The sequence below is a fragment of the Bombyx mori genome, chromosome 10 (assembly GCF_030269925.1).
Source record: "Bombyx mori chromosome 10, ASM3026992v2".
NCBI classification, from domain to species: Eukaryota; Metazoa; Arthropoda; class Insecta; order Lepidoptera; family Bombycidae; genus Bombyx; species Bombyx mori.
In genome coordinates this window covers 10,324,753-10,351,390 of record NC_085116.1, presented here as the reverse complement: position 1 = coordinate 10,351,390, position 26,638 = coordinate 10,324,753, and the positions used below count along the sequence as shown (strand labels likewise).

General features: G+C 34.6%; 5 protein-coding genes across 13 annotated transcripts in view; 3 read left to right on the top strand and 2 right to left on the bottom strand.

Annotated features, from left to right (window-relative positions):
- The first annotated feature begins 226 nt into the window (after nt 1-226).
- On the top strand, nt 227-2,689 carry LOC134199536 (uncharacterized). Of its 2 annotated transcripts, none has more exons than XM_062670664.1 (2): nt 227-356; nt 640-2,689. In XM_062670664.1, exons 1-2 carry the CDS (start codon nt 354-356, stop codon nt 2,293-2,295), a joined length of 1,659 nt encoding a protein of 552 aa, XP_062526648.1. In that variant the 5' UTR covers nt 227-353; the 3' UTR covers nt 2,296-2,689. The 2 variants fall into 2 exon arrangements, with proteins under 2 accessions (XP_062526648.1, XP_062526649.1); XM_062670665.1 differs by lacking the exon at nt 227-356 and adding an exon at nt 410-546.
- On the top strand, nt 2,567-6,621 carry LOC692943 (glycolipid transfer protein). The gene is given in 5 exon segments (NM_001046783.1): nt 2,567-2,832; nt 3,149-3,204; nt 3,819-3,931; nt 4,355-4,502; nt 5,338-6,621. Coding segments are annotated over 5 exon segments (618 nt in total). The 5' UTR covers nt 2,567-2,705; the 3' UTR covers nt 5,512-6,621.
- On the bottom strand, nt 2,992-15,644 carry LOC101740715 (transmembrane protein 17). 7 transcript variants are annotated; one of them, XR_009974074.1, is made up of 8 exons: nt 15,510-15,644; nt 8,639-9,813; nt 8,211-8,324; nt 7,616-7,865; nt 6,366-6,450; nt 4,009-5,456; nt 3,520-3,757; nt 2,992-3,172 (listed from the first exon to the last, which is right to left on the bottom strand). XR_009974074.1 is itself a non-coding variant. In XM_062670668.1 (5 exons), exons 1-4 carry the CDS (start codon nt 8,771-8,773, stop codon nt 5,438-5,440), a joined length of 489 nt encoding a protein of 162 aa, XP_062526652.1. In that variant the 5' UTR covers nt 8,774-9,004; the 3' UTR covers nt 2,992-3,748; nt 4,009-5,437. The 7 variants fall into 7 exon arrangements, 3 of the variants coding, with proteins under 3 accessions (XP_062526652.1, XP_062526650.1, XP_062526651.1); XR_009974073.1 differs by having other exon boundaries at nt 3,520-3,748; XR_009974076.1 differs by having other exon boundaries at nt 2,992-3,748; nt 8,424-9,813.
- On the top strand, nt 15,417-20,088 carry LOC101740486 (large ribosomal subunit protein uL16m). Of its 2 annotated transcripts, none has more exons than XM_021353469.3 (5): nt 15,417-15,564; nt 16,026-16,103; nt 17,821-17,978; nt 18,550-18,792; nt 19,834-20,088. In XM_021353469.3, the coding sequence occupies exons 1-5, from the start codon at nt 15,417-15,419 to the stop codon at nt 20,047-20,049; spliced, it is 843 nt and encodes a 280-aa protein (XP_021209144.1). In that variant the 3' UTR covers nt 20,050-20,088. The 2 variants fall into 2 exon arrangements, with proteins under 2 accessions (XP_021209144.1, XP_012552995.1); XM_012697541.4 differs by having other exon boundaries at nt 15,510-15,767.
- Nucleotides 20,089-20,754: 666 nt separating this feature from the next.
- LOC101740355 (transmembrane protein 132E) overlaps nt 20,755-26,638 on the bottom strand; it is a 90,087-nt gene continuing 84,203 nt past the window's right edge. The window contains exons 16-21 of the mRNA XM_004923156.5: nt 25,968-26,076; nt 25,228-25,346; nt 24,635-24,927; nt 23,828-23,911; nt 23,230-23,381; nt 20,755-22,657 (exon numbers count right to left, since the gene is read on the bottom strand). Coding sequence (XP_004923213.1) covers nt 22,643-22,657; nt 23,230-23,381; nt 23,828-23,911; nt 24,635-24,927; nt 25,228-25,346; nt 25,968-26,076 — 772 coding nt within the window. The 3' untranslated portion in view covers nt 20,755-22,642. The remainder of the gene's footprint in view (nt 22,658-23,229; nt 23,382-23,827; nt 23,912-24,634; nt 24,928-25,227; nt 25,347-25,967; nt 26,077-26,638) is intronic.

The following is a 26,638-nucleotide window of genomic DNA, read 5'->3' as shown; positions in this document are numbered from 1 at the left end:
CGAACATAAGAAGCCTTAAATCTGTTTTCATTGGTAACAAAGAAACAAACAAGGGCTTACAGTTGACGACGACGCAGCCACGTTCGATTTATTGGTGCATTGTTCAAATTTTCCCTCTTGGCTGTGGAGACAGCCAGACGCGCACCTGTCTAGCGGACGCAATCGTTACCACGTCGGTCTGCATCGGGGAGCATGCGCAAACCGAGCGATCTAATGTTCGACCAAGTTCAGTGGGAAGTGAAGAGGAACGACGCTGCACGGTGCTCGCGAATGGTCGCATAGCTGACGTCGCACCGCCCGCACCCACAGTCCTCCCGCCGCGCCGGCTCTGTGCGCTACACACGAACAGCATTATGGTGAGTCATTAATAAAGTGCGAAACTATTCAATTATGACGACCTTTACGTTTGACTGCAAACTGTGTTAAAATGAACTGCTTCATAATAATATACATAAAACTTCAATTGAAACGTGAAATCAGGACTGACCTTGACGCCTCAGAACAGCCGACAAACCAAAATGCGCTAACCTAATTATGTCGTAAATTGTAAGTTATGATAGAAAACAAGAATAATGCGTATCTTCAACGAAGGTCAACTACCTAAAACCTAACAAGCAGTTGATAATTTAAATCTTTCAGGTAATGGATAACCGCACGAGTTATGATTCTGAAAACGAACAGAACTCATCGATTTTCGTAACAAACTTTCAAAATGGAGACAGCGTTAACTATTCTGTTGTTCTTCTTAAAGGAATAATAACACGTTTAAACTGTAATACCCAAGAAAAGTTAATCTGTTCAATCACAAACAACGGGACACAAAGTAAAACGCAATGGGATGTCCATAATGGAGAGTTTAAGGCAATAATTGAATTAAAACATGGAGAAAATGTGATTGAACTTGAGTACACAGAACAACAACGCCGGAAATTTATTTTAGATTACACACCGAGAAAAACGAATCTAAGGGTAACACCTGTCTACATTATTTGCCAAGGCCATGACGGTTGTTTTCAAAGTCCATCCGATATTGACAACTCTATAGAGAGTGCATGTTTACGTATATCTCTTGGCTGTAAACTAATACAAAGTTTAACAGCTGAAAAATTGTTTGAAAGTGGCAATGGCCGAAAAACATTTCAACTCGAACACGAAGTCAACCCAAAGAAACCAGAATGCATAATATTCAAGAGTACGCTAAATGTGAACAAAGCTAGAAAAATGAAACAAGCTGAATTATGGTCTCACTTTGGTAGAGAGCTCATGCTTTCTGATTTAGGAAGCAATGAGAGGAAATTTATAGGTTTTATATCTTGCACAAGGTATAAAGGAACTGATCTCGACAAGCCTATGACACATGAAGAGACAGTTTCTATGACTGAAGCTTACGCGGCTTTGGGTGGTGGAGGATTGGCTTTATTTGGAACAGCATGCTTATACACTTGGCCTACAACTATTGATGAAATAATCCCAAAATTTATGAATTCAACACCCGTAAATCCAAAGAGGTTCATGGACGATAGTGGTTATCGTGGAACACTCGGAGGCTGCTTTGCAACAACTTTGGGGTCTGTATTTCACGAACTTGGACATACTTTTGATCTTGGACACACTAAAGATGGGATAATGGGAAGAGGTTTTGATAATTTAGACAGAGTATTCATTGTTGGAGAAAAAAGGTCATCGTTGTTAAAAGATAGTATGAATAATTTTAATGGAAAACCAGTACAACATTCGACCGTTTCTCTTCAACGTAACATAAATGTAACTATGAATGTGGCAGAGCCGTTAAGAGTGTTAGGGCCAAGAAGTAAAACGACATTAGGAAACTTTGCATCAATGTCAAAATCAGATATTGTAAGGAGAAGTCCAAATATCACTCCAATAACAAGACCATCAAGTGTATACTCAAGTATTACAAACAAGTTAACAGAATCTAAGAAAAATGTAAACCGCAATCATAGCAATGATTCCATATATTGGACCAGAAACTGCGCAGTATTTTTGTCTTATCATAGATGGTTCAATAATGAATACGGCAGAGAGAGACAAGCAATTACTAGATATCTAAAATTTGACAAAAACAAAATGATGATTATCTCTACTGCGGGTATCAGGATAGTTGAAGTCAGAGATGATTCTAATGGAATGGTTTTAGATTCTTATGAATTTACTAACCTCCTACCAGAAAAAAGATTTTTGGTTCCATTCACGTTTTCCCCTAAAACAAAAGTTTTGACAATAGTTGTTGAAGATGACTTAGGAAATGTGTTAAAACAAACGTTTTCATACTAGATTGAACAACACAAATTTTCCTATTGACAATAAAGTGAGCAAATCCGAAGGATAAATAGTATCAACAGATTTGAACGAAACCAAACGTGAAGAGAAACGGAAGCCAAAATTACATACACATAAGTAGATTATTTTTAAATTTTAACGAAATTGGAAGCACTAAAATTATCATGGCAACATTGTTCAAACCTCTGCATTTTGTTCCATGACAACCAGAAACTGACACTGACACATTCTTATCAAGATGACATTTTTGTGTACCTACTTACAATTTCATTTTAGGAACTTTATCATGTTTTTTGTAAATATCACGATAACGAGATAAGTTTTGTAAATGTGTAATAAATTAATTGTAATTATAAAATCCTTGTAAATAAGATATTTAAGATAACTGCTAATAAGTATTTACAATGGCTAGCTCCACACAACACACAATAGTTTGTTTTGAAGATGTGAAGTCTTTCCCGCCTGTTGTAAATGGAAAAATTAATTTGGTGAGCTTCTTGGAAGCTGCAACGGATTTGGTCTACCTTGTTGGTATGTTTAACATCCATTTTTACTAGTTCGTTTCCTGTGCGAAATGTTTTTTTTTTTACAAGAATAAGTTTTTCAGGGAAGATTTCTGAAATAATTCCATTAGAGCGCCACTGCAAGTCATTAAATGGGTATATTTCGTCAATTTAGAAGAAAGCAAAGTCCATTCACAACTATGTTTTATTATCATTTTACATAAAATAGTCAAACCATCACTTATTCAGGTTAAAAACTTAAAAACCAAATTAAATTCCACATTATATTTTGTTGACCAATTTATATCTAATTTATATCTAATCAAATTATATCTAAATTACAGAACGCCTTGGCACAGCTTTTGCACCTGTAAAATTTGATATGCAAGGAAATATTGATGTGAGTTCCGCTTTTTTTCAATATTTATAAACAAAGTATAATTTGGCTGAATTTTAGTTGAAGCTTTATTACTTTCTTCAACATTTTTCTAAATATTTCTATATAAGATTGGTCTTCTAAGTTTTTCCTTGGGTGTCCTTTTCTCTAAACCTCGATAAGACCTTACTTAGGTCATGCACTATAAGGCCATAAGGCTTTTGAATTTCTATGTGGATTTGATATTAATAGTTAGCTTATGCTCTTTGACTTTTTGACATTTTTTGTAAATAAGTATATTAAATAATGGACCTTGAAAAAACTAATAAAAAAACTTACTGTAGTTATTTTTTTTATTTCAAATTATTTGAATGTCATTGCTTTTCAAGATGTCATCAGTGGCATAAAGAAAGCAAAACCATTTTATTTCAGAATTGTTCTCAAGTAATTCCAGTATCTCAGATACTCTCAGATGAGGCTCCCTCCTTATGTCTCTTTATTGTCTTTGTCATTCTCTGACCCAGTATAAAACCCTGTTACCTATCTTCTGACTCCTGTTCAGTGGTTTCTGAAATACCTTAAGGTCCATACAATTGGTTTCTTTTAAATTAACAACATATGTATGTTTTGTTTTTCAGAGAATAAAAAAAAATTACAAATTTGATGAAAATTCCTGTTTACTGATGTTAATGCTTGAAGAAATTAATAATGGTAAAGCTCCTGTTACTGAAGGAGTTTTATGGCTTAACAGGTATGATAACAAGGTTTGAAAGCAGTAATGGGTAATGTTATTTATAAATAATATTCAATATAGTTAACCATTTTTACCTGAATAGAACCCCTTATTTCAATTCTAACTCTTCTTACTCTTTAGAACTTCTGCATTTATCCAGAGTGCGTTTCCAGAGAACCTTTTTTTGCCAGGAACCATCCAGCTCTGGAATGAACTCCCTTACATTGTGTTTCCTGAGCCCCTAGACATGTCCTTCGTCAAACGAGATTTGTAGAAAGTCCTGGGCAGTAGTCAGCAACTTGGCTGAATCCTTGGCATTGTTAATGTCTATGAGAGACAGTGACCACTACTTACCTCAGATGGGCTTTATTTTTATCTGCATATAACGATAAAATAAAAACACAAATTAATTATATATTATTGCAAAATGTTTTGTTTCAGAGCTCTGCTGTTTTTTGAATTAGTATTTGTAGATATACTAGAAAATTTACAGGCAAAAAAGGAGATAAATATGAAATATGTATTCACCAAAGCATATGAAGGTTCTGTAAAGAAGTATCACAGTTGGGTCACACAACAATTATTTATAGTAAGTCTATTATTTCGATGTGAAATGGCTATACGAATAAAACCGATTGCTTGCGTGGCAATGCATCGCCTTAAATGAATATACATGTATACTATATACATGTATAAACATACATACATAATATATATCAGTCTAGGGATGTTCGACGTCGGATAAACATCGATTATGGCATCGATAATGACATTGTTAGCAGGATATCAATATTTTTTGCAAATATTGATCAATTAATAAAACAACCATAAAATCACAACGTTTTTATAATTCAACAAAATGAAAAATAAATTAAAGATATCAGAGCACAGGTACATGTTATAAGTTCCAATACTTTTTGTTAATTGACTAAAAATAATAACTTGAAGTTCAGAACCTATCAACCTATTGTGCTGTTGATATAGGGTTGACCAGCCAACAGAATTTCGATATCGATATCGATGTCCGTGACATCGATGTTACGATGTTTTTTGTTTTAATATCGATGACCATCGAGCATCCCTACATCAGTCTATACATAGTAGTCTGTGTCTGTGTACAATGTGGCGAAGCATCGCCATGCGCAAGCCACTTTTTCTTAATATTTATATTTTATTTTTCACTATGCCTCATTAATTTCCTTTCGTAAACTATCCTTTTATCCATCTATAGCTGTACAAAATAATATCAATATTTCACATTTGCCAACCTTCCTGCAATGACTTTTTTTTTAAGTAAACTATAATAATAAATTACACCACATTCAAGGCGTAAATTGAAAAACATTTGAAAAATAAAATTCTAATTAAAGTCAATACTTATCAGTTTAAAAATAATACTTAAATTTTTTGTATTTCCATTTCAGTTCATCTGCAAGATGTCACCAACTTTTGCACAAATGATCAAATCTTTTGGAGTTGATGGTGATATCAAAAGTTTCGAGACAAAATTGGCGAGTTTCAATATCACATTGCACTTAAATCGCTGCAAGATAGACGACTTTTTTAAAGACAACAACTTATTTAGTGATACAGCTTAACCAACATTAAAATCTAACTGAAACCAAAAATAAATTATAGGATATTTTAAAGTACGTTAACGAGATATATTATACATATGATAATAAAAAAAGTTCAAGCACCAGTTACAATGATTCAATGGTTTGTAAGTTTTGATAGAAGTTAAATTATGTGCTAGCATTAAAACTATAAATATATCTTAAAATAATGAACATGAATAAGTGAAAAAAAGCTACAGAATTAGAGACACAGCAGAGGCATGAAGAGGTTTAATCACTTTTAAAAAGTAGTTTTAGATAATTGAATATTGACTTATTGGTTGTAACGGAATTTGCTAAAAGCAAAAAGTCAGGATGCTAAAATATACTTTTTACAGGAAAGGCAAAATAATGTGTAACCGAACGTAGATTCGAATACACCTAGCTTCTGAATTCCAATTACTTTAACAAATAAAGTCACTGCATTAGATGCAGCCAATACCCTTGTTACTCCACAGCTACTGAGAGCACTTGATTGCGAATTTCTTGCTCTGATAGCCTTTGTTTAGAATTAGAAGAATTAAGACCTGAGTGAGCTGATCATTCATAGTTGGAAAGGGGATTTAGGTAAATGTTAATCGGAATCGGAGAAAAAAATCTTAATGTGGACAAATAAAACTCCTGCAATTCAAGCTGCCTTAAAAGTAAGTACTTTGGCACTGAAAGATTAAAACGATGTCTTACGGTTTACTATGGCAACATTTCAAAGGAGGAGTTAAATGCAGTCTTCATCACAAATACTGAGTTATAGAACATAATTTCCGTTAAAAATTTTGTTCGTGGAAAGTTAACATCACTAGTCAGATTGTTCCAAAATGAATTTGAAAATGTCGAACCTTTACATTTAAACACTGTACTTTGTAGATCCATTCAACTGTGTCAAAATTATATCATTTTTCCCTTGAAGTTTTCCCAGTGTTTCTACAAATAAAAAACCAGTGCCTTGAAGAGTTTAATGGCAAATACAAATATTTAAATATGAATGTTGAAAACCATTTTAATGAAATCTTATATATTTTGATACCAATAATAAATTTAATAAATATGAGTCAGAGTATTGATTTACTTTTATATGAACGGAGAAGTTTTCTGTATTCCATTTTGTTTGAAGTAGTTACTTAAGAAAAAGTGCAATCATTATTTTAAAGTTATGACTAATATTTTTTGTGTGCTTGACGCTATTTTTTAAAGTTGAATGTAATTTATGACAGTATTGTTTAAAAAAAACTTAATTTACTTTTGTAATTAACTATTATATAACAAGCTATGTTAAATAATTATATTTATGTTTATTATGCCAAAGCTTTGCTAAATAAAGCAATTTTTATTAAATATCTTAAGATATGGTTCCAGCATCAAATGTATTATGACAATAAAGTCTTTTCATTTAAAGTATGTTTCATTTAAAAAACTTTGGTCATTATGCCATAATGACTGATCTGTTTTGTCATGGTTAAAATTAGCATGAACGCACATTCATCCTGGTTTTAAGTGGTTATTGTAAGTATATCAACCACATATTAAATGAGAGTGCTTTGAAGATTGAATTTTCATTGCATTGATACAACAGCTGTTCTATCTGTTCAAAAGAGTACATGCAAGAGTAGTTATCATACCCATCAGTGCCCTAAAGCATGAATTAGGCTATTAGGGAAAAAAAATTTTTTTTTTTTTTTATTAAGCATATGGCATGACCCACCTGATGGGCATAAGTAGCCTCTATCACTCATGGATATCAGCAATGACAGGGAAAACAAAGTTGCTGCCTATGTTTTGTTTGTTTTAAAAACTCAACCCATTAAGGTTTATTTTCTAATTTTAATAAATGAAAAATGTATACTGCGTTTACCTTTGTTTCAAATTAAGAAATCTAAAGTTATGAAATATATAGATATCCTAAGTCTCTTTGCAAAAGAAATTTGATTTTCGATAAAAAAAAGGACATAACAAAAAATGCTTTTTCACATTGACAATGCTATTATTTAATGTTTTGTATTTATCATACCATGATTAGTGCTCATACTAATTACAGTCTGATACTATATAAATTATGCTGCATTCTACCATAATATTACTACAATATTACCTTATATTTTTACTACTCTACTAACTCACTGATTCTGAGTTGTGGACAGGTAAATGCTTTTAGCTAGAGAAGAAGCTTGTTTTAATGCTCTAAACCCGTACACAATCTCAATAATAGTAGTCATCCAAAACATAGCATGCAGCGTTATTTCTGTTGGTGTACTCAGCAAATATGGATGAAAAAGGAAGAAGCTAACTAGTGGCATTTGCATTAAAATTGTCAACATGAGGAATACAGCTAATTCTGGAACCTAAAAAAAAATAGTATATTACAAATTATTATTTTGACTAAATTTTCCTTTTGGGTCCGTCGATTTGGAAGTTCACAATATCTTTGTAGCTAGTACTCATAAATAAAAAGCTTTTTACAAAATTGCAAGACTCACGGTTTACGAGATATAATTTTTTAAAGTTCCCATAAATATTAGTATTTTTAAACAATTTTCTTCCTATTACATTCTGTTATTTATACTATTGTTTTTGTAAATCTCTGCCACTAAGGTATTAATTAATATTCAATGACTTAATGTTAAGGACTGGCAAATGTTTTTATTTTGTCACATAATTAGTAGTAATAACTATGGCTAATTACTTACTCTGCAAGACAAATTTCCATATCTACCAAGGTACAATCGTACAATTTCTATTCCAGATAGTAGCAAAAAAACTGTAGCTGATAAGTATTTTGTCAGGTGGCTAAGTTGATCAAACTGCAAAAATAATTTTTAAAACGCTTAATTGTTTAATTTTTTACACAATGCATATTTCTGTTTGGAAAGTTACTTCAATTTAGTTACTTTGTTCCTCACTTTTTGAAAAATAGTAGTGTTTTATTTTATCACCAGATCTGAATTAAAGGAATGCCATTGTATTGCTGATACATCACTGTCAGCAAATTAATTTAAGTCCTATGAGATCAGGGAGCCCCAAATCTTTTAACTGAGATCTCGTATTACGTTTCCTATTCATAATAAATAGGATAATTTCTAAGTACAGTGAACACAGCTTAGATTTTAAAGTATACCTTCATAAACAAGAAAAACCCTGTCACAAAACACCAGAGAACAAATAGATTTATTTTAAAGTACAGACATTTCTGCAAACGTAGCATAGTTTTATACTCCATTGAAATGTTTAAATGTACAAAAGTACAAATCATAAATTTTTAGTCAAAGTTTATTTATTAGTTATCCACATAGGATTTATTGAACTTTAACAAAATGCCGTTTATTCATTTAATACTTTATCAGCTTTACTCATAGATTATACACTTAATATATTTGCTTTACTCTTTGTTATTGTTTTGTTTTGCACATTTTACAGTTTGTTTGCGTTTTTTTAATTCGTTCACTGGATACGCAAATGTATAGCCCATTAAACAAAAATTGAAATAAAGGCTGATAAGTATTTAAAATGTAAAATGAAACGAAATAAAATAAAATACGTCATTACTTTACATGTTTTTATTCTTTTATTGCCTTAGTAGGCCAACGAGCATATAGCTCACCTGATGATAAGTGGTTACCGTCGCTCATGAACGTCAGCAATGCCAGGGGCATAGCCAAGTCGCTATCAATCATTGAATAGGTAGGTGTAGGTCCTCCAGGCCGCGTTTGATGAAGGACATATCGTAGCGCTCGAGAAACACCGTGGAGGAGAGTTCATTCTAGAGCCAGGTGGTACACAGCTGAATGATCTCTGGAAACGCACTATCGATGAACACAGCGGTTCCAGATTGTATGGATGAAATCTGCTCCGGTGGCGGGAAGTTTTTTTTTATTGCTTAGATGGGGGGCCAAGCTCATGGCCCACCTGTTGTTAAGAGGTTTCAAGCGATCCGTGAGAATGAGATTATCGACAATCTGAGTGGTCTGTCTTTGTATGGGGTCAAATGGTACCTACTACCTGGTAGCCTTGGCCCAGTGATGGGCCTCACGTACTCCACGTGAAGCTGGACTTGTGCTTTGTAAAGCGCAAGTCCAGGCGTGAAATTGAGGACTTCGAACATTTTAGAGGCTAATTTGGCTTTATCTTCCAAATGACTCCAATATCGTACACCGCTCGAAATATCGAACCTAAGAATATACTCGCAGAAAGCTGCAGGCAGGGATACTCAGGGAATATACGAAAGTTGTAAGGATGTATGGCGTGACACCTTCGCCTTTCCAGTTGGTTAAATGGAACTATTATTAATACTACCTGACGATAAGGAGAGAGGCGGGAACCTTCAAAAAATTTGGGACGGAACTTGAGAAGAGGGCCAATAAAAAAATTCATATCCTTTTTAATTAATTTAATTTGATATTCTGTAGATATTGTAGCATATTTTAGTTTATAACTGTATATATGTTTAGTTTATAATTGTATATTTTAGTACTTTAGCGTAGATAGTATGGAGTTGGAGGCGGGAACGGATCCCCCGGATCCGAATATTACTGAGGAGACAACTGATACGACTAACTCAAGGTTTAGCCAACCAATATTTTTCTGTGATGAGTTCGACCTTTCCAATGTATCTGAATTTGTCAACGTTAAATCGAAGAAATCCCAAAAAAAGAAACAACTTGTTAATTCTTTTAAACCAAAGATCTCGGACAAACAACTTTCGTTGCGCCCGCTGCAGCAGGCTTTGGCGGGAAATCTTGCAAATAACGTAAATAAGCTTATAGTGCCTCCTCGCCAAATTGTACAGACCTCACCAGAGCCTACTTCAGCGAGTCCTTCTATGACACCATCTGAGACCCCAATGGCCGACTCTGTTTACAGAAAAAAATACACTGAACAGGATCCTGGCCCATATATGGTCCATGTTACTTTAATCTCAGATTCTAATAGTACTACATCACTGCACCCACTTAAATTTGGAAATTTTCTAAAGAAAAGCAATCTTGGTAATATATTACAGGATGGAATTAAACGAGTAGGTCGTAATCGCCTGGCAATAACTTTTAAAACACATAGTGATGCCAATATTTTCATATCCAACATGTCTATGAATCCATTGTATAATGTAGTGATTCCTACATATAATATATGTAAAATGGGTTTGATAAAGGGTATCCCTCAGGAGTGGACTCATGAGGACATTGTAGATAATCTGCAAATCCCAGAAGGCTATGGACAAATTATCAAATCCCGTAGATTAAACAGGAAGTCTGTCAACTCAGATGGAACTTCATGGATTCCTACTCAAACTGTGGTCTTGACTTTTGACGGACAGTCTCTTCCCTCTAGAGTGTATTCCTTTTTTTCAAGTATTCCAGTTGAACAGTATATTTATCCAACGGTACAATGTTTCAATTGTTGTCGCTTTGGACACACTCGTGTTCAATGCAGGAGCAAACCTAGATGTAATAAATGTGGTGGAGAGCACAGCGGACTGGCTTGTAATACTGAGACTTTTTCTTGTGTTAACTGTAGAGGTGAACATATGGCTACAAACAAATCTTGCCCTGAGTTTAGTAGACAAACAAATATTAAAAAACATATGTCTCAAAACCTCATATCATACCAAGAAGCCTCTAAATTGTTTCCTATTGTAAAGAAATCATATTCACAAATAACATCATCTATTCCACTATCTGCCCAAAGTTTAAATGATGTAGATAGTTCAAATTCTGTCTCTTACAAAAAAACTGTTATAAAGAAGCCTAAACAGGCATCTATTTTAAATAAGGGTTATGACAAATCAGAATATAAATCATTGATCCGCAGCATTTCATTTGATGAGTCTCAAGGTAAACTAGGTTCCGCTTTGCAATCCAACAAAGAAAAGGATACACAGTTGCCATCTTCTGACACACTAAATAAATTGTTATCCACACTTATAAATATTATTGCTAATTCAGAACTACCAGAACACGTTGCTCTTTCACTTATAAATAATATTTCACTATCAATTTTCAATATTTTTAAATATGGACAGAGTCCTCCAGTGGAACTGTAAAAGTATAGTTCCTAAAAAACATGAAATTATATCTTTAATTAATTCACATAATATTTTTTTACTAGCCATATCAGAAACTTGGTTAGTTCCAGGTTCCAATTTCCGTATGGCCGGTTTTAATATTCTCAGACATGATAGACATGATGGGTATGGTGGCACAGCCCTTTTAATTCGTAATAATCACAGATTTTCTTCTTTGCCAATCCCAGCTTTTAACTCGGATATTTTACAAGCAGTGGCTGCCCGAGTAGGTGAGGTAACATATCTATCTGTGTACATTTCAGAAAAGGATTTATCTGTTCTGCCTATACTAGACAAAATCATTCAATCATTACCCAAACCAATAGTAGTTCTAGGGGATTTCAACGCTCACCACTTCTTATGGGGAGCACCCAACGATGATGGCATGGGAAATGGCTTAATGGAGATAATAAATGATCATAATCTTTGTGTTCTGAATGATGGGTCCCCCACTCGTCGCCCAGTTCCGGGTCAAGCCCCAAGTTATGTTGATATTACACTTAGTTCAGCCAGTTTGTCTTCACTGTTAAACTGGGAATGTTTAACGCTGTCCTGTGGCAGTGATCATTATCCCTTATTAATTTCCTTGCCCTCTGGTAAAACAGGCACTTTTAATCCACTACCGCCGTTATTTAAGTTCAGATTAAATAACTATGATTGGGAACTGTTTAGTCAAGAAGTCGAATCGAAAATTATGTCCCTTCCAAGTTTATCTACTCTTGATGATTATAACAACATAAACAAGGCGTATGATAACCTTATTACGGCATACTTAGCAGCTGCAGATAAACATATCCCCAAAAAGAATGTTGCCCATATGAAAATATCTTCTCCCCCATGGTGGGACAAAGAATGTACAGAAGCTGTCAATAAAAGAAATGATGCAGAAAAACTTAATAAGCAATGTTTGACCATGCATAGTTATTTATTTTATAAAAATGTTGAAGCGGCCACTAAAAGGCTTCTTCGGAAAAAGAAAAAAGAGGGATGGAAAAGATTTTGTTCCAAGCTTTCGCCTGATTCGCCATCCTCCCTAATCTGGAAAAATATAAGAATGTTTAGATCTTCTTTTATAGCCCCATCTAGAAATTATACATCGCAAGAATGGATTAATCCTTTTTTGGACAATATCGCACCCACTATGGTTCCTAAGTTTGACCAATTGCCTTATACATACTCTTATATATCAGATAACTCTAATATTAATAATAACTTAGCGTGTTCATTTTCTTTGCCGGAACTTCAATTAGTATTGAACCGGTTATCAGACTCCACTCCAGGATGTGATGGTATTCCTTACTCTTTCTTAATTAATTCAAAACCTATAACCCTATCATATTTACTGAATTTAATTAATTCTATAATAGACACTGGTATAATACCTTCTTCCTGGAAACATCAAATTATAATACCTATATTAAAGCCTAACAAAGATTCAAATAATCCTTTATCTTATAGACCTGTAGCGTTATCATCTGTTTTGGTAAAATTAGCAGAACATTTAATTAAACAAAGATTTGAGTGGTACGTAGAACATAACAATCTTTTGCCTTGCTCTCAATATGGGTTCAGAAGAGGTAAAGGTGTGTCCGATAGCCATGCCATTTTTGCAACAGACATTTTTTTGTCTTTTTCGAAATCTGAATCGGTTGTGGGAGCCTTTTTAGATATTCAAAGCGCGTATGATAATGTAAACTTAATTAAATTAAAAGAAAAAATGTCGGATTTAAAATTACCATTAAAATTTATTGATTTCATTTTTAATTTATATACTGGAAGGACTATTTCTTTACATATACCTGGTTTTGAGGACAAAATAAGAAAAGTTTGGAAAGGTATCCCTCAGGGTTCTGTTCTAAGTCCTCTATTATATGACATTTATACTTTCGATCTCCATTTAAATGTTGATCCTTCCTGTTCCATCTTACAATATGCAGATGATGTCTTAGTTTACTCTGCTAACCGTGATATTAAAATAGCAGCGGAAACTCTTAACGATTCATTAAACAAGTTATCATCCTGGCTCTCTGCCCAAAATCTTTCGTTATCTAAATCTAAAAGTCTCATAGTTGTTTTTACGCGGAAAAGAAAAGTTCCCACCGTAAATATTTCTGTTGATGGAGAACGAATACCAGTGGTTAAAGAGGCGAAATTTCTTGGTCGCATTTTTGATTCTAGTATGAACGGTAACGCTCATATCAACGACATTGTAAGAAAATGTGAGAAAAACATAAATATTATGAGAGCTGTAAGTGGCGTTTGGTGGGGGTCTCATCCTGGTGTACTTAGGTTAATGTATAATGCTTTGGTACGTAGTATATTAGACTTTGGCTCCATAACTTTTTGTCTTGAAAACAAAGAACCTCTACATAAATTAGATTTATTACAACATAAAAGTCTCAGGATCGTTATTGGAGCCATGAATAGTACTCCAATAAATGCTTTACAAATAGAATGCTCTGAACCGCCGCTATCTTTGCGTAGACAATACCTTTCTGATAGATTTATATTTAAAATTCAACAATATCATGGACACCCTTTAATTTTAAAACTACAAAATCTTTGTGAAGTTATTAATGGACGAAATGCTTTCTGGCGTAACAGGAAAATCCCTTACTTAGTTTCTAGCTATAGAAGATTTTTAGAACTACGTTGTTCAATTCATAAATTTCAATGCCACTCAACTTTTTCATATGATTACGAGACTTTAATGTTTGTACCCGATATCAAGTTATCAATAGATGATATCCAAAAAGGATCAAGCTCGGCAAACTCAAAATTAGCCTCCTTTATTAAAAACTTAGAACCTAAATCGGAAGATTTCTATACTGACGCGTCTAAATCCGTTTCCTCGGATGAAAAAAGCGTAGGAGCTGCTTTCTTAAGACTCTCGTCAGGTCATTTTCGTCTTTATAAATATCCACATCTTTCTTCAAACTTTGTTGGAGAAGGCATGGCTGTCCTTGAATGTGTCAAATATATAATTTGCAATAAAATAGAGAATTCATATATATTTTCTGATTCATTGAGCTTTCTTCAGTCTCTTTTATCAAATCCATTTAAAAAGAAACCTCCTTGTCCGCTTTCTCTTGAGGTTAAACTTAAATTAAAAGAATGTCATGATTCAAATTTACGAGTCACATTAGCATGGATTCCTGGCCATTCGGGCATCCAAGGAAATGAATTGGTAGATGATTTAGCTGCTATGGCCGCAAGGCAGGGTAATACATATATTGACAAAGTGTATACTCAAGACCTACTAGAAAAGCCTCGGGAGTATCTTTTAAAAGATTGGAACTCCCAGTGGGAAAAGTCTTGTTTATCAAAAGGTGGACGATATCGTCGTCTTCATATCAAAATTAATTTAAAACCTTGGTTTTCTAAGTTTCATTTCCCAAAAAAAGTAACATCTACCATATCGAGATTAAGATTTGGCCATTGTAGTTTACCCAGTCATTTATCGAGAATTGGTGTCGTTGACTCAGATGCTTGTGAACATTGCAATACCAATGGAAACATCGAACATACATTATTTGAATGTGTCAAATACAAATCCAAACCACTTTATGAATTCCTTATAAAATTTCGTGCTCCTCTCCCTTGTGACTCCTACACTATACTTTCCTTTGTTGATTTCAAATATACTAAAGCTCTTATTTCTTTTCTAACCTTCCATAATATTTTATTATAATATCTTTTCTTCTTTACATTACTATATTTTACTATATGTATATATTGCCCTAGTTCCTCCTATACCGCCTATTTCTAAAGTCCCTGCTCCTATCCCTCTACACTGGAATATCATGGCAACTCGACACCTCAAGATGAAGTTACTATGTCGCCTTTGGCTGACTCGACTCTGGCTAAAATAAGCTTCCGAATGAAGTTTGATCGCCATATTGAAGAAAAAAAAAAAAAAAAATACTACCTGACAGATAACCTGAAAAATAACAAAGTTTTAAAAACAGTTTTTAAAAACCAAAGTATTACAAATTATTATGTATTAAGTATTACAAATTATATTAAACTCCTTAACTAATCTAATTTAAAAAAATCCGAATTTTAGTTAACTCCAGTTAAACTGGTTTTAAATAGACGTGATCAGGTTACTAAGTACTTGTCAGATTTTTATTCATTAGTACTTTATTATAAAAAATGTTCTACAGACCATTTCGTAGCTGTTTCGGTAAGGATTTAAAATAAAACTACGAAAAATTTGAAATTAAGAAACTTACTTTAAATGTAGCTTTAAAACGCGGCTTCACTCGCGTTAACATAGAAACTATACCTAGTCAAGAATTATTTTTTTAATGAAAGGAAACTATTATTATTTTATATATACGTAACACTGAAAATTGTAATATCGGTTCAGTAGTTAATGTATGTACGCGTCACGACTTTCACATAGACGATAATAAACTAATGATAGAAATTTCTTTTATAGGTTTATTGCAAGCTGAAAAAGCTCAGCTAACTCTAGTTGCAGGTTTAAAATATTTTCCTCCGCCAAAAAATTATGACCGTAAGTTAACACCGTTTATTTCACTAGTCTAGTTTAAGTACTTCATTATTGAATATACCTATAGTAAATAACATACTAACAAATAAACAAAAAACCCTTTCTTCTGTTGTTGTCATTTTATCAGTATTAAATTCAAATTTCATAAGGGTTTCATTGCAATGTTGAGTGTTTCCTGCAGCTATACCAAGTGTGTTCTGATCTGCATTAGAGCTACGGTTTTATGTGTTGAGGTGTGACTTTCTAATCAAGTGTTGTATGTGTGTGGCTGTCTCATTAATCTCCATACAAAACTTGCATAGAAGACTATCTCTAATAACTTTTGTGAATAAGCATTATATGGCTGTGGTCAGTGATTGCACAAAATAATAAGTTTGGTTGAGTTTGGCACTTAAACAGTACGATCAACATTTTAACTGTCTGTGTTGTATGAATAGTTTAAGGTATTGAATAAGGAACTTTGACAACTGTGTATGGTTCTAGCATAGCCCCCCATATATTTTGATGAGAATTATAAAAGAGATTTATTTACTGAGGATGAATGGGTCATGGGATGAATGGGGAATGATGACACTTTTCTGTCTATTCCTGGAGCACTTTGCCCCTCATTATTCATTCTGAAACTCAGGGGGACAGTTATTGCTTAGGATAGTCACACACAGGTATCCACTTAACATGCAATGCTTTTATGACCTTGTCTGCCCATGTTATTATAGAGAATTAAATAAAAAAGACATTCTATTATAGAGAGATATGGTACAGGAATAATACTACAATAGTTTGCTATTAAGAAAGCCACAACTTTTGAAGCAAATATTTGTTGATATATTTTTATGATAATATTCGCAGGATTCTTAGCCTTTTTTCATATTTGAGGACCCTAAAAATTCTCCTATTTTTTTACGCGCGGACTGCTACTTGAGCTCACAAACTCATCTTGAGAGAATTTGCTAACTATAGCCAAGTAAGAGTAGTGCTTCACAAAATCACCCATCAATTTGAAATCGCGATCTATTGAGAAGATCTGGCGATAAACTCAATGGGCTAGTCCAGCCTTTCTCAAAGTGGGCGATAACGCCCCCTTGTGGGCGCTGCAGGCTTAAAGGGGGGCGGTAAGAGAACCAAAAAAAGGGGGCGTTGTTTAGAGGCTTGGAAGGCGATTTCATCTAGGAGGAGTCTTAGACAGCAACTGAGCTCTCTGAAAAAATGGGGGCGCTAAAAAATAATTTATTCTCAAAGTGGGCAATAGACAAAGTAAGTTTGGGAACCCCTGGGCTAGTCCGTTCGTCGAACTCGTCGATTACGACGAAGCTACGCGAAGAGGAAGGACGGTGACCCATTCTTGAAGAGCCTAAAAGCACTGGGAGTGCATCCTGGAAATCTCACAAGGCATGCTTCGAGCGACGGCGGTTTTGCACTGCCCTATTGCCTGGCTGGGATATGTAATTGGCGGCGGCCACGATAAGTGGTGTAGCGCCGCTTTGTCGAAGTAGCGTTCCGACGCTACCTTAAGATACTTACGTATCGGTTCTTATCGTGACATTTCACGCGTGCCATGGAGCTCCAATGGTTATACTGCAGAAACGGGATTGGATGATCTGGAGAGAGCTTATATATGCGGCCCGCGTCAGCAAATACTACACTTCCATAACTCATGGTGAATAAAATCCTCCAGACCATTATTATCATTAAGAAACATAAAAGTTTTATTTTGCTACAGATATTGAAATACCCGAAAGACAAAGGTTGCGGGTATATGATAAAGTGCCACAGTATCCTCCAAACTTAAAACCACCCAAGATGCAGAAGAGACTCAGATACATGAGAGGACCAGAGGAAGTCCACACAACATTACAGTTGAAACAATATGGTGTCCGTGTAAGTCATGTCCTAGTAATTATTAATCTTAATTGGCTTTTTAATATTTTAATGCCTACTTTATAATTAGCAAATGAGCTTCGATTCTCAAATCTCCAAATTTTGAACATTAAACTTGTTATATAGGAAGATAGTAAAATTGTGTGTCTGTTTGTATCTTGTAATCGATCTGCTTAAGTAATTTTGGCTCTAATTTACTAGAAATGATGTGCACAATTTAATGTAATAGGTGCGTTTGCTAATTTTGCTTAGGTTGCCTGTTTAACAATTATGTTATGGTTAAAAATGAAAATTGTTTGCTATTCAACATGAAATTGAATTGAAGAATATAAATCATAACTCATATAATTGTATCGAATTACGCAACTATAGTGGATTAAAATATGCACATATTAAAATATTATAGACATGTACAAATTTTTTCAAACGACTTTCACAATGAATGAATAACATTATGTAATAAAAAGATAAACCATTTTTTTGTGTTATTATAATATTCGCGTTTCAGTAAAAAGTGACCATAGTATCAATGTACTAGAGAATTATATATAAAATTAACAATAATTAACAGGCCACTGGAGGTGGAAGAATGAAACACGAACATTTTGAAATGGCTCGCTTAGTTGTTGCCAGGAAATTAGACATGAAACGTATGTTTGCCATCTGGAGAATAGATCCTCCATGGCAACCCATAACCAAGAAAGGACAAGGTCAGCGAATGGGTGGTGGAAAAGGAGCTATTGATCATTATGTAACCCCTATAAAATCTGGTAGAATCATTCTTGAAGTTGGTGGCAAATGTGAATATGCTGAGGTATTTGAGTGTTTAATATTATATTTAATCTATTTAAAAAATTCGTTCTATGTGTTACCAACAAATTAAAAGGAAATATTTTTTTAGTGATGGACCTAATGACTTAACTTTAAATGGGTTGTGTATTCATTCAGCCATCTATGCATATCATCTATCATGTTATTATAATCTGTAAAATTTTAATTCGACATATTTTACATACTATCGCGATTATAGTAAAATGCCGTACACAAAATTTTATTTAGTAAACAATATACCACCAGAGAAACAGTACAGTACAGTACGAGCTGAAGTTACCGCACTATGTTATAATATAGTCGCCAGTTTACTATTGTACTATCAAGGATCATGAGTAAACTTGTCGCTCTATACTATACAAAGCCTCATTTCATTGAAGCTTACATAAGCTTAATACAGTCTTGTTCGAATTATGTTAAAGGCTTTATTATATTGAGTTATAGATTACTAGATCTCAGGCATTCGTTTCCACGGACTATGACCTTGATTGACGTTGTGTTTTGAAGTCGTCATGGCCTAACGGACAAGACCTCCAGTGCATTTGTGTTGAGCGATGCGTCGATGTCGAATCTCAGGCTGGTACCAATTTTTCTAATGAAATAGGTACTCAACAAATGTTCACGATTGACTTCCACGACGAAGGAATAACATCGTGTAATAAAAATCAAACCCGCAAAATTATAATTTGCGTAATTACTGGTAGTAGGACCTCTTGTGAGTCCGCGCGGGTAGGTACCACCAGCCTGCCTATTTCTACCGTGAAGCAGTAATGCGTTTTGGTTTGAAGGGTGGGGCAGCCGTTGTAACTATACCTGGGACCTTAGAACTTATATCTCAAGGTAGGTGGTGCATTTACGTTGTGGATGTCTATGGGCTCCAGTAACCACTTAACACCAGGTGGGCTGTGAGCTCGTACACCCATCTAAGCAATAAAAAAAAGCATAAACCGTGGGCTAGACAACTCAACTCATCTCATTCGCTTACGAAATTATTTTTTCGTACTAAAGGCGTAACATTTTGCAGGTACACGACATGTTGAGAATAATATCTGAAAGATTGCCTTTCAAAGCTGAGCCAGTTTCTGAAGAGATTTTAGAGCAGAAAGCAGCTGAAGAAAAATGGTTAGAAGAAAATAACCAAAATGAATACACAATGAAATATATTATACAGAACAATATGGGTGGCTGTCACAAAATGCTGTCTCCATTTGATCACAAATGGTATACGAAATATTTGTAATGTAAATGTTGTACTTCAAAATATAATTTGTAGTATGAATTAGAGATGTTTATTTTTATGTTGGCAACCCGATAAAAACTAACATAAAGCAATATGGTGTATGATTAATATAATTGATGTTTTAAGAGCAGTGTAATCGTCATTTAAAATTAGTTTTGTACCTACTCATGGTACTTAACATAAACTTGAAAATTTAATACCATTTGTGCCAGTGTGCTTTAAATTAAAATAATTTTAGGGACTTTTAGTGTATAAATTGAATTTTAAAATCAATAAAAAAATAAGTTTTTTTATTAGAGCCGTACGATACACGGTGCAGGTGCTTAAACAAGTCTACCCACCGCACAAATAAGTCTTTTGTTTGTATCCGTTAAATTAAGGTTTCATTTAAATGGTTTTTTACTGGTGATAGGACGTCTTGTGAGTCCGCACGGGTAGGTACCGCCGCCCTGCCTATTTCTGCCGTCAAGTAGTAGTGCGTTTCGGTTTGAAGGGTCGGACTGCCGTTGAACTGTTACAACTGAAACCTTACGACAATTTGTCGAAAGATGGGTGGCGGAAGTTACGTTGTAGATGTCTATCGGCTTCGGTAACCACTTAATACCGGGACGGCCGTGCGCTCGTTCACCCATAGAAAAAAAATACATTACAGATACCTACTACCATTTTATTTATTAGTAAAATTGTAAAATAAAACCCAGTGAATGTGTATGTACTTTTAATGGTTTATTAACTTTGACATTTGCCGAAAGGGTTACCGTGACAAGCCTCAATTTGCGTACATTTATATCTCGTAGCAATAATTTTATGTTCCCTTAAAATATGGCAAAAATTCAACAAATACAGACGTCACAGCAAAAATTGCTACAGCAGATAATACTAACACTTTACCAGCCTTACTTACAAACTAATCTGTATTGATCAATATTCGTCACGTAAAAAAAATTATACTTCGAATATTTTAAAGCAAGGCTGTACTTGTCGTCCTTAACCTAAAGACAGAAGCTAAACAGCACGCTATTTTTAATATCAAGACTCAAATGATATAAATTTGAGTTTAATTGCATTAGAATATTTGTTGCCGATTAAAACTTTTTTTAAGATTCACATCAATTCATATTAAATACACAAGATTAGCTAATGTGTACTATTAACAGACACCAAATATAATATCATATTTAATTAGTGATATTCTGTGCACAGCTACCGTCCAATAAATTTTAAGCAACTACCACATTAATTATAATATCTTCTATTCAAGTTGTCATCTCCACATACATATAAATTATATAACTTCATAACAATATTTACAAAGCCTAATTCTATCTTACAAATAAATGCAATTTACATCGACGTTCCACAAATAAATTAAACTGTTGATACTATAATACAAGCTTTACCTTTAATTAGTAGATTTAAAAAAAAACAACCGGAGTTTTTAATAAAAATAAAGTCCGTTTATCACATTATGATTCTGCGGTAGGCAATGTTGGCATAACAAAATTATACTTAAATATAAACAGTCAATATATTAAATACGTAATATAATCTAACGAAAAGATATAATTACGTATGAATTCGGTATTTTAATAACAAAATAAGAATTCCTATTCAGTAGAAGTTACAAATGTGAGCAAATAAATAAGGCCGATACGTAAAAAATACTTGACTAGTCCTGCGTTCCGTTCTACGTTAAAATTTAAAACATAAATAATATGTATCCTAAACACTGGCATTTTGCAGTCTTAATCACTAGGCGTTTTAAAGATTCCAGGGTCATTACATAAACGCACTTATTATTATTCGCGTACACACATATTTAGCTAAGCTACAGTTAAGATAAAGTGAGGTAGCATTTTTATATTCTAGTGGAAAATATATATACAGATCTAGAACGAATGCAGTGTACAGTACACTATGGGGAGTAAAGGAATGGGTTTAGCTTCATTCATTTTTTTTGTTGTTGAAAATATAACGATTGGTACCTATTGTTTTAACAATACAATAAGGTAAAAATACATACAATCTGCATTAGATTGAAACATGTTAAATTATATACCAATAATATTACTAAGAGTATTCATTATTCACTACACACATATTATTAGGTACGTTTTACAGGTATGTGCAATTTGTCGATGACTAGATTATATTAACGATAACATTACATAGTATTATTATAATATTTATAAAACAGTTACATTTTGATTGTATTATTTCGATTTCGATCACTGCAAGGATCCACATTAGACCCGTTTGAGGATAATACCTTGACTGAACAAGTTTATTCATACGCTTCGCTCAGATGTTCTAATAAAAACTTAAGTTGCCTTTTCATAAAATTGTTCTTGTGAGCGATTGAGTCGCATAGCATTTGCGTTGGTGCGACCGCGTTACCGTTGCTAACGTTCTCGTATATATGTTCATTGGAACATATGTTGTTGTTGTGCGTGTCAACAGTACTATCCTCGTGGCCGGCTACCCTGGATATATCGCAGGGAGCATTGTATACGTCGATTGGAGGAGCTTTGATGATATGCTGATATTTAAACGTAGACAATACCTGCCGGATCTTTGCAATGATCTGCTCTACTCAGGCGTTCGATTCCTGCGAAAAAGTTTTAAATACGTGAGACAGACTGCATATCCGTTTACAAAAACAATGATTTCTAAACTAGAAAACGTGACGCTACTTTCTATGCTAGTGATCAAGAAATAGCTGCACGCTACTCGTATGAAGAGTACATGTGTATGTAGAAACAAGTGACGAAGAGTGATGCTGCGTTGAAAATCTATTCGACTGAGACCTACGAGATATTTTGCGGGAGTGCGAAACGTTTATGATGTAAATACCTTATCTATAACTTTAAATAGATCGCGATACATAATAATACTGTTCGGCGTTTACGATAATCTATGTATATATATATTCGTATAAAATTTACAAATTACATTTTATAAAACATTACATACTAAAATCAAAAAGTTTTTTTTTTTTTTTTTAATATATTAAATGCATCAAAATTTCAGGCTGTATTATTCATAAGAGAGTAAACATCGAAGATATAAAATATATTAAATCGTGTTAGAACTGCGCCGTGATTATCGGTGACATCGATGCAAGCGACACAGCAACATCTACACTAGAAGCGTGGAGGGACGGTGTGAGGCTTTTTATACCTTGAGGTTGTGGAAATAGTGCATGATCTGATCGTAATCCATGTGGAGGTCGTCGAGTCCCAGGGCCTCCGCGGGGGGGTCGCGGCGCTCCTCGCGTGAGAACATCGGGTTGCCTACTATAGTGGCGCGTTTCACTTCGGGAGAGCTGCTTGCTAAAATCGAAAAATTTATTCTTCACGTATTGGAAACGATCTACAAAAGAACACGATTCATTTTTAACGTGTTTTTATTAGCCTTCTATGTTTTTATTTAATTATAACGAAATCTTTGAACGTAATTTTCCCTTACTTCAAAACGTTCAATTAACTTGAAAATTTACTCAAGCATTAAGGACCGATGACAAAACATTAATTTTTAAACTACGCTCTAACCGTTTCCTAATTAATATCAACAAGATAAAGAAAACTGGAAATTAATTTTATTAGTTCGATTTGCTATTAAAGCGTGCTTTATTAGTTTAAAATAGTATTTTTATTACGAAAGAAGTTTCTTAACAAAATTTACGGTGGAGGTTGAGTGTTAGAAGTCACGTAAGAACATATTGCTATATCTCTTTCATGCGACTGTCTTTCTCTTTTCATTAAATTAGATTACTTACGTTTGTTTTGGTTTGCAGACTCGACAAAATCTCCTTTGGGTTCCTTGGCTTTGTTCTTATAACGAATCTGCATGTCCGGTAGGCCTGCGATTTAAATGAAATTACAAAATCTTTTTCACTTGTGGTTTTTTTGTTTTCTACCTATTGCTTATAAACTTCTTTTTTTTTCGGGGTTATTCCTCACGCACTACCTCCGCCTGGGGAAAGGCGGAGGGGCGTGCCGGACTCCTACCGGCTGAAACCACCCCGGTGTCTCCCCACACGTGCGCGCAGGGCCGCGGGAATCGAAATTCTTCCGCAGCCCCACACTAGTGCTGGCCCGGTCTATCCAGGCTTCGTCTCCTGCACGGGGTAGTGAGGCGTTCAGCTACCCCGTGCATCGCCTCAGAGGCACGCGCCTCCGTCTCGGGTCCATCGAATAGGGGGCGGGGGCTTTCCCAAGTCCCTCGCCCCTGGACCCATTCATGGGGGGCGGAAAAGGGCGTTGTTCGCCCTTCTCCTGCGCCCGGTGCGCCTTCTGCAGCCGGGGAAGGGAGTCGAGATCTCCCTCTCCGGTTCCGCAGTTTCCTTCTGCGACATCATGTCCTCGCAGAAGGACACCACCGCGTCCCACGACTCTGCGCTTGTAGCCTTATATTGCTTATAACCTCACCTAACGTGTAGGCGAGAGAAAGCTCACGCGACTCAGCCTGGCAGATTTCGCTAACATCTGCTCTAGCAATAGGAGTACTTTGCTGAATCTACCCACCGGATCGGAATCACTCATTAATACAATGAGCTAGCGTAAAGTAAAAAAAGTGTTCTCACCTATTCCAGAGTCGTGCATGTAATCAGGGCTTTCTGGCTTCGCGAATGTTCGTCGGGAATCGTCGGTACCTCTGTTCAGTCCCACTATCTCTCTGTAGTCCTTGTTCTCCATGATCAGAGGAGCGTCGTTGTCAAATTCAAACAGGCGAGCGCAATCGTCCTTGTTCGTGAGTTTCTCAACCGGGTTATCATCAAAGTCATTTAAGTTTTGCATCGGATCCGAATCACGTTTATACTGGCTTATATCTCTGCTCGTTACGTATGGTGCGTCCGTTTTGTTTAGATCAATAATTCTGGGGACAAAAAAAAATTGTTTTTTTACACTACCCTCTTTATTCAATTTTCGCTGGTCATCGACATAATTAAATTAATTTAACGTTTTAATCTCGCGTTTATTATTTTTTTAAGCTATTAAAAATTTTTTTTGAAACGAAAAAAAAAAAACTGAAGTTATGTAAATGAAAAACGAGTTTCAAAAAGTTTTCTTAGGAATTCATCTTGTGCCTAAAGTATTGGAGGCACGAAAAAAACATGAAATAAAGTGGAGATTAATTAATAAACGTATAAATCAACGTAATTAAATTTAATTGTACCGGTCTGAGCGGCGGGCGTTTTCCGGGGATCTCTTCGTGGGTTCGTGTTCGCGTTCGTATTTTTTGTGATTTCTTGAGTGGCTTCGTCTAGCTGGTGGCATAACCGCTTCGGGCAAAATCTATATTAAAAACGATACAGGGTTTTAGAGGTAGCCGAAAGCTATTGCCGTTATTCGTCATAGACATACGAGATATGGCAAACGTGTTATAAAATTAGATGTCCCGTAGTTAGCGACATTTACCACGAAGCAGTAATGCGTTTCGGTTTGAAGGATGGAGCAGCCGTTGTTACTGAGATCTTAGAACCTATATCTCAAGGTGGGTGGCATATTTATGTTGTAAATGCCTGTGGGCTCCAGTGACCACTTAACACCAGGTGGGCTGTGAGCTCTCGTCCACCCATCTAAGCTATAAAAATTTTTTTTTTTCATTAATTGGTTCCATTAAGAGCTTTAGATTTAATTATCCCGTGCGCTGGCTTAAAAGGTTATACGTAGTTTATTCTTAACACGTTAATATAATTAAATGTCTATACCTAATACATATGTATAGAACGTTTTGACATTTGATTAAGTGACATTTATAAATGACATTTTCATTTTAATACTAAATATCATCGCCTAGAACAATCGAAAGATTTCCTAAAAAAATCATCGAAATCGGTCCAGCCGTTTCGGTATCTATATGGAACGTATAATATGCACTCGTCGACTTATTTATATGTACATAGATCAACTTACTTTGTTCGGATTTCGTGGGGGTACGGGCAACTGCGACTGTTGAATGGTAGAGGAGTGTCGGTGTGGCGGCACCGGCGGTCGGTAGTCGTCCGGATTGTTGGGCTCCGACCTGAGGACCGAATGTGTTAAATTATACCTTAACTATTAGAAAGGCACAACACAGTATAGCACAATCATGCAAAGCTGTTTTACTTGTACTGTGTACTTTATAACCACTGAATGAATGAATGATTGAATGATTTATTTTATTTCAGAAAACAACAACAGGTCCATATGTGTACATAGTATCATAGAAACATACTTAAAATTACCAAAACAAATCAAATAAAAAATACATTTATTAAAAACAATTAACAGTTGAACACTACTAGTTTGTCAAAAATATTTATAATAATACGCGGGACAGTTGACAGCGCGAAATTGTTTTTTTTGTTTTTTTCAAATTTGTCGGAAGTATATTTTTTTAAGCATCTAATCCTACAATTGATAAAATTAGTAGAGTAGATAGATCTCTTGGAAATTACATAAAATTATGCTCTCGTTACACCAAAATGTAGATTCGAATTTAATAATTTTAAATTATAACACTAAGGTATTTTTGGTATGCAAATCTTACATTTCATTATTTGTTAGCTATGTTGAATTGCTGACGGGACAAATTTAAAAGGCTC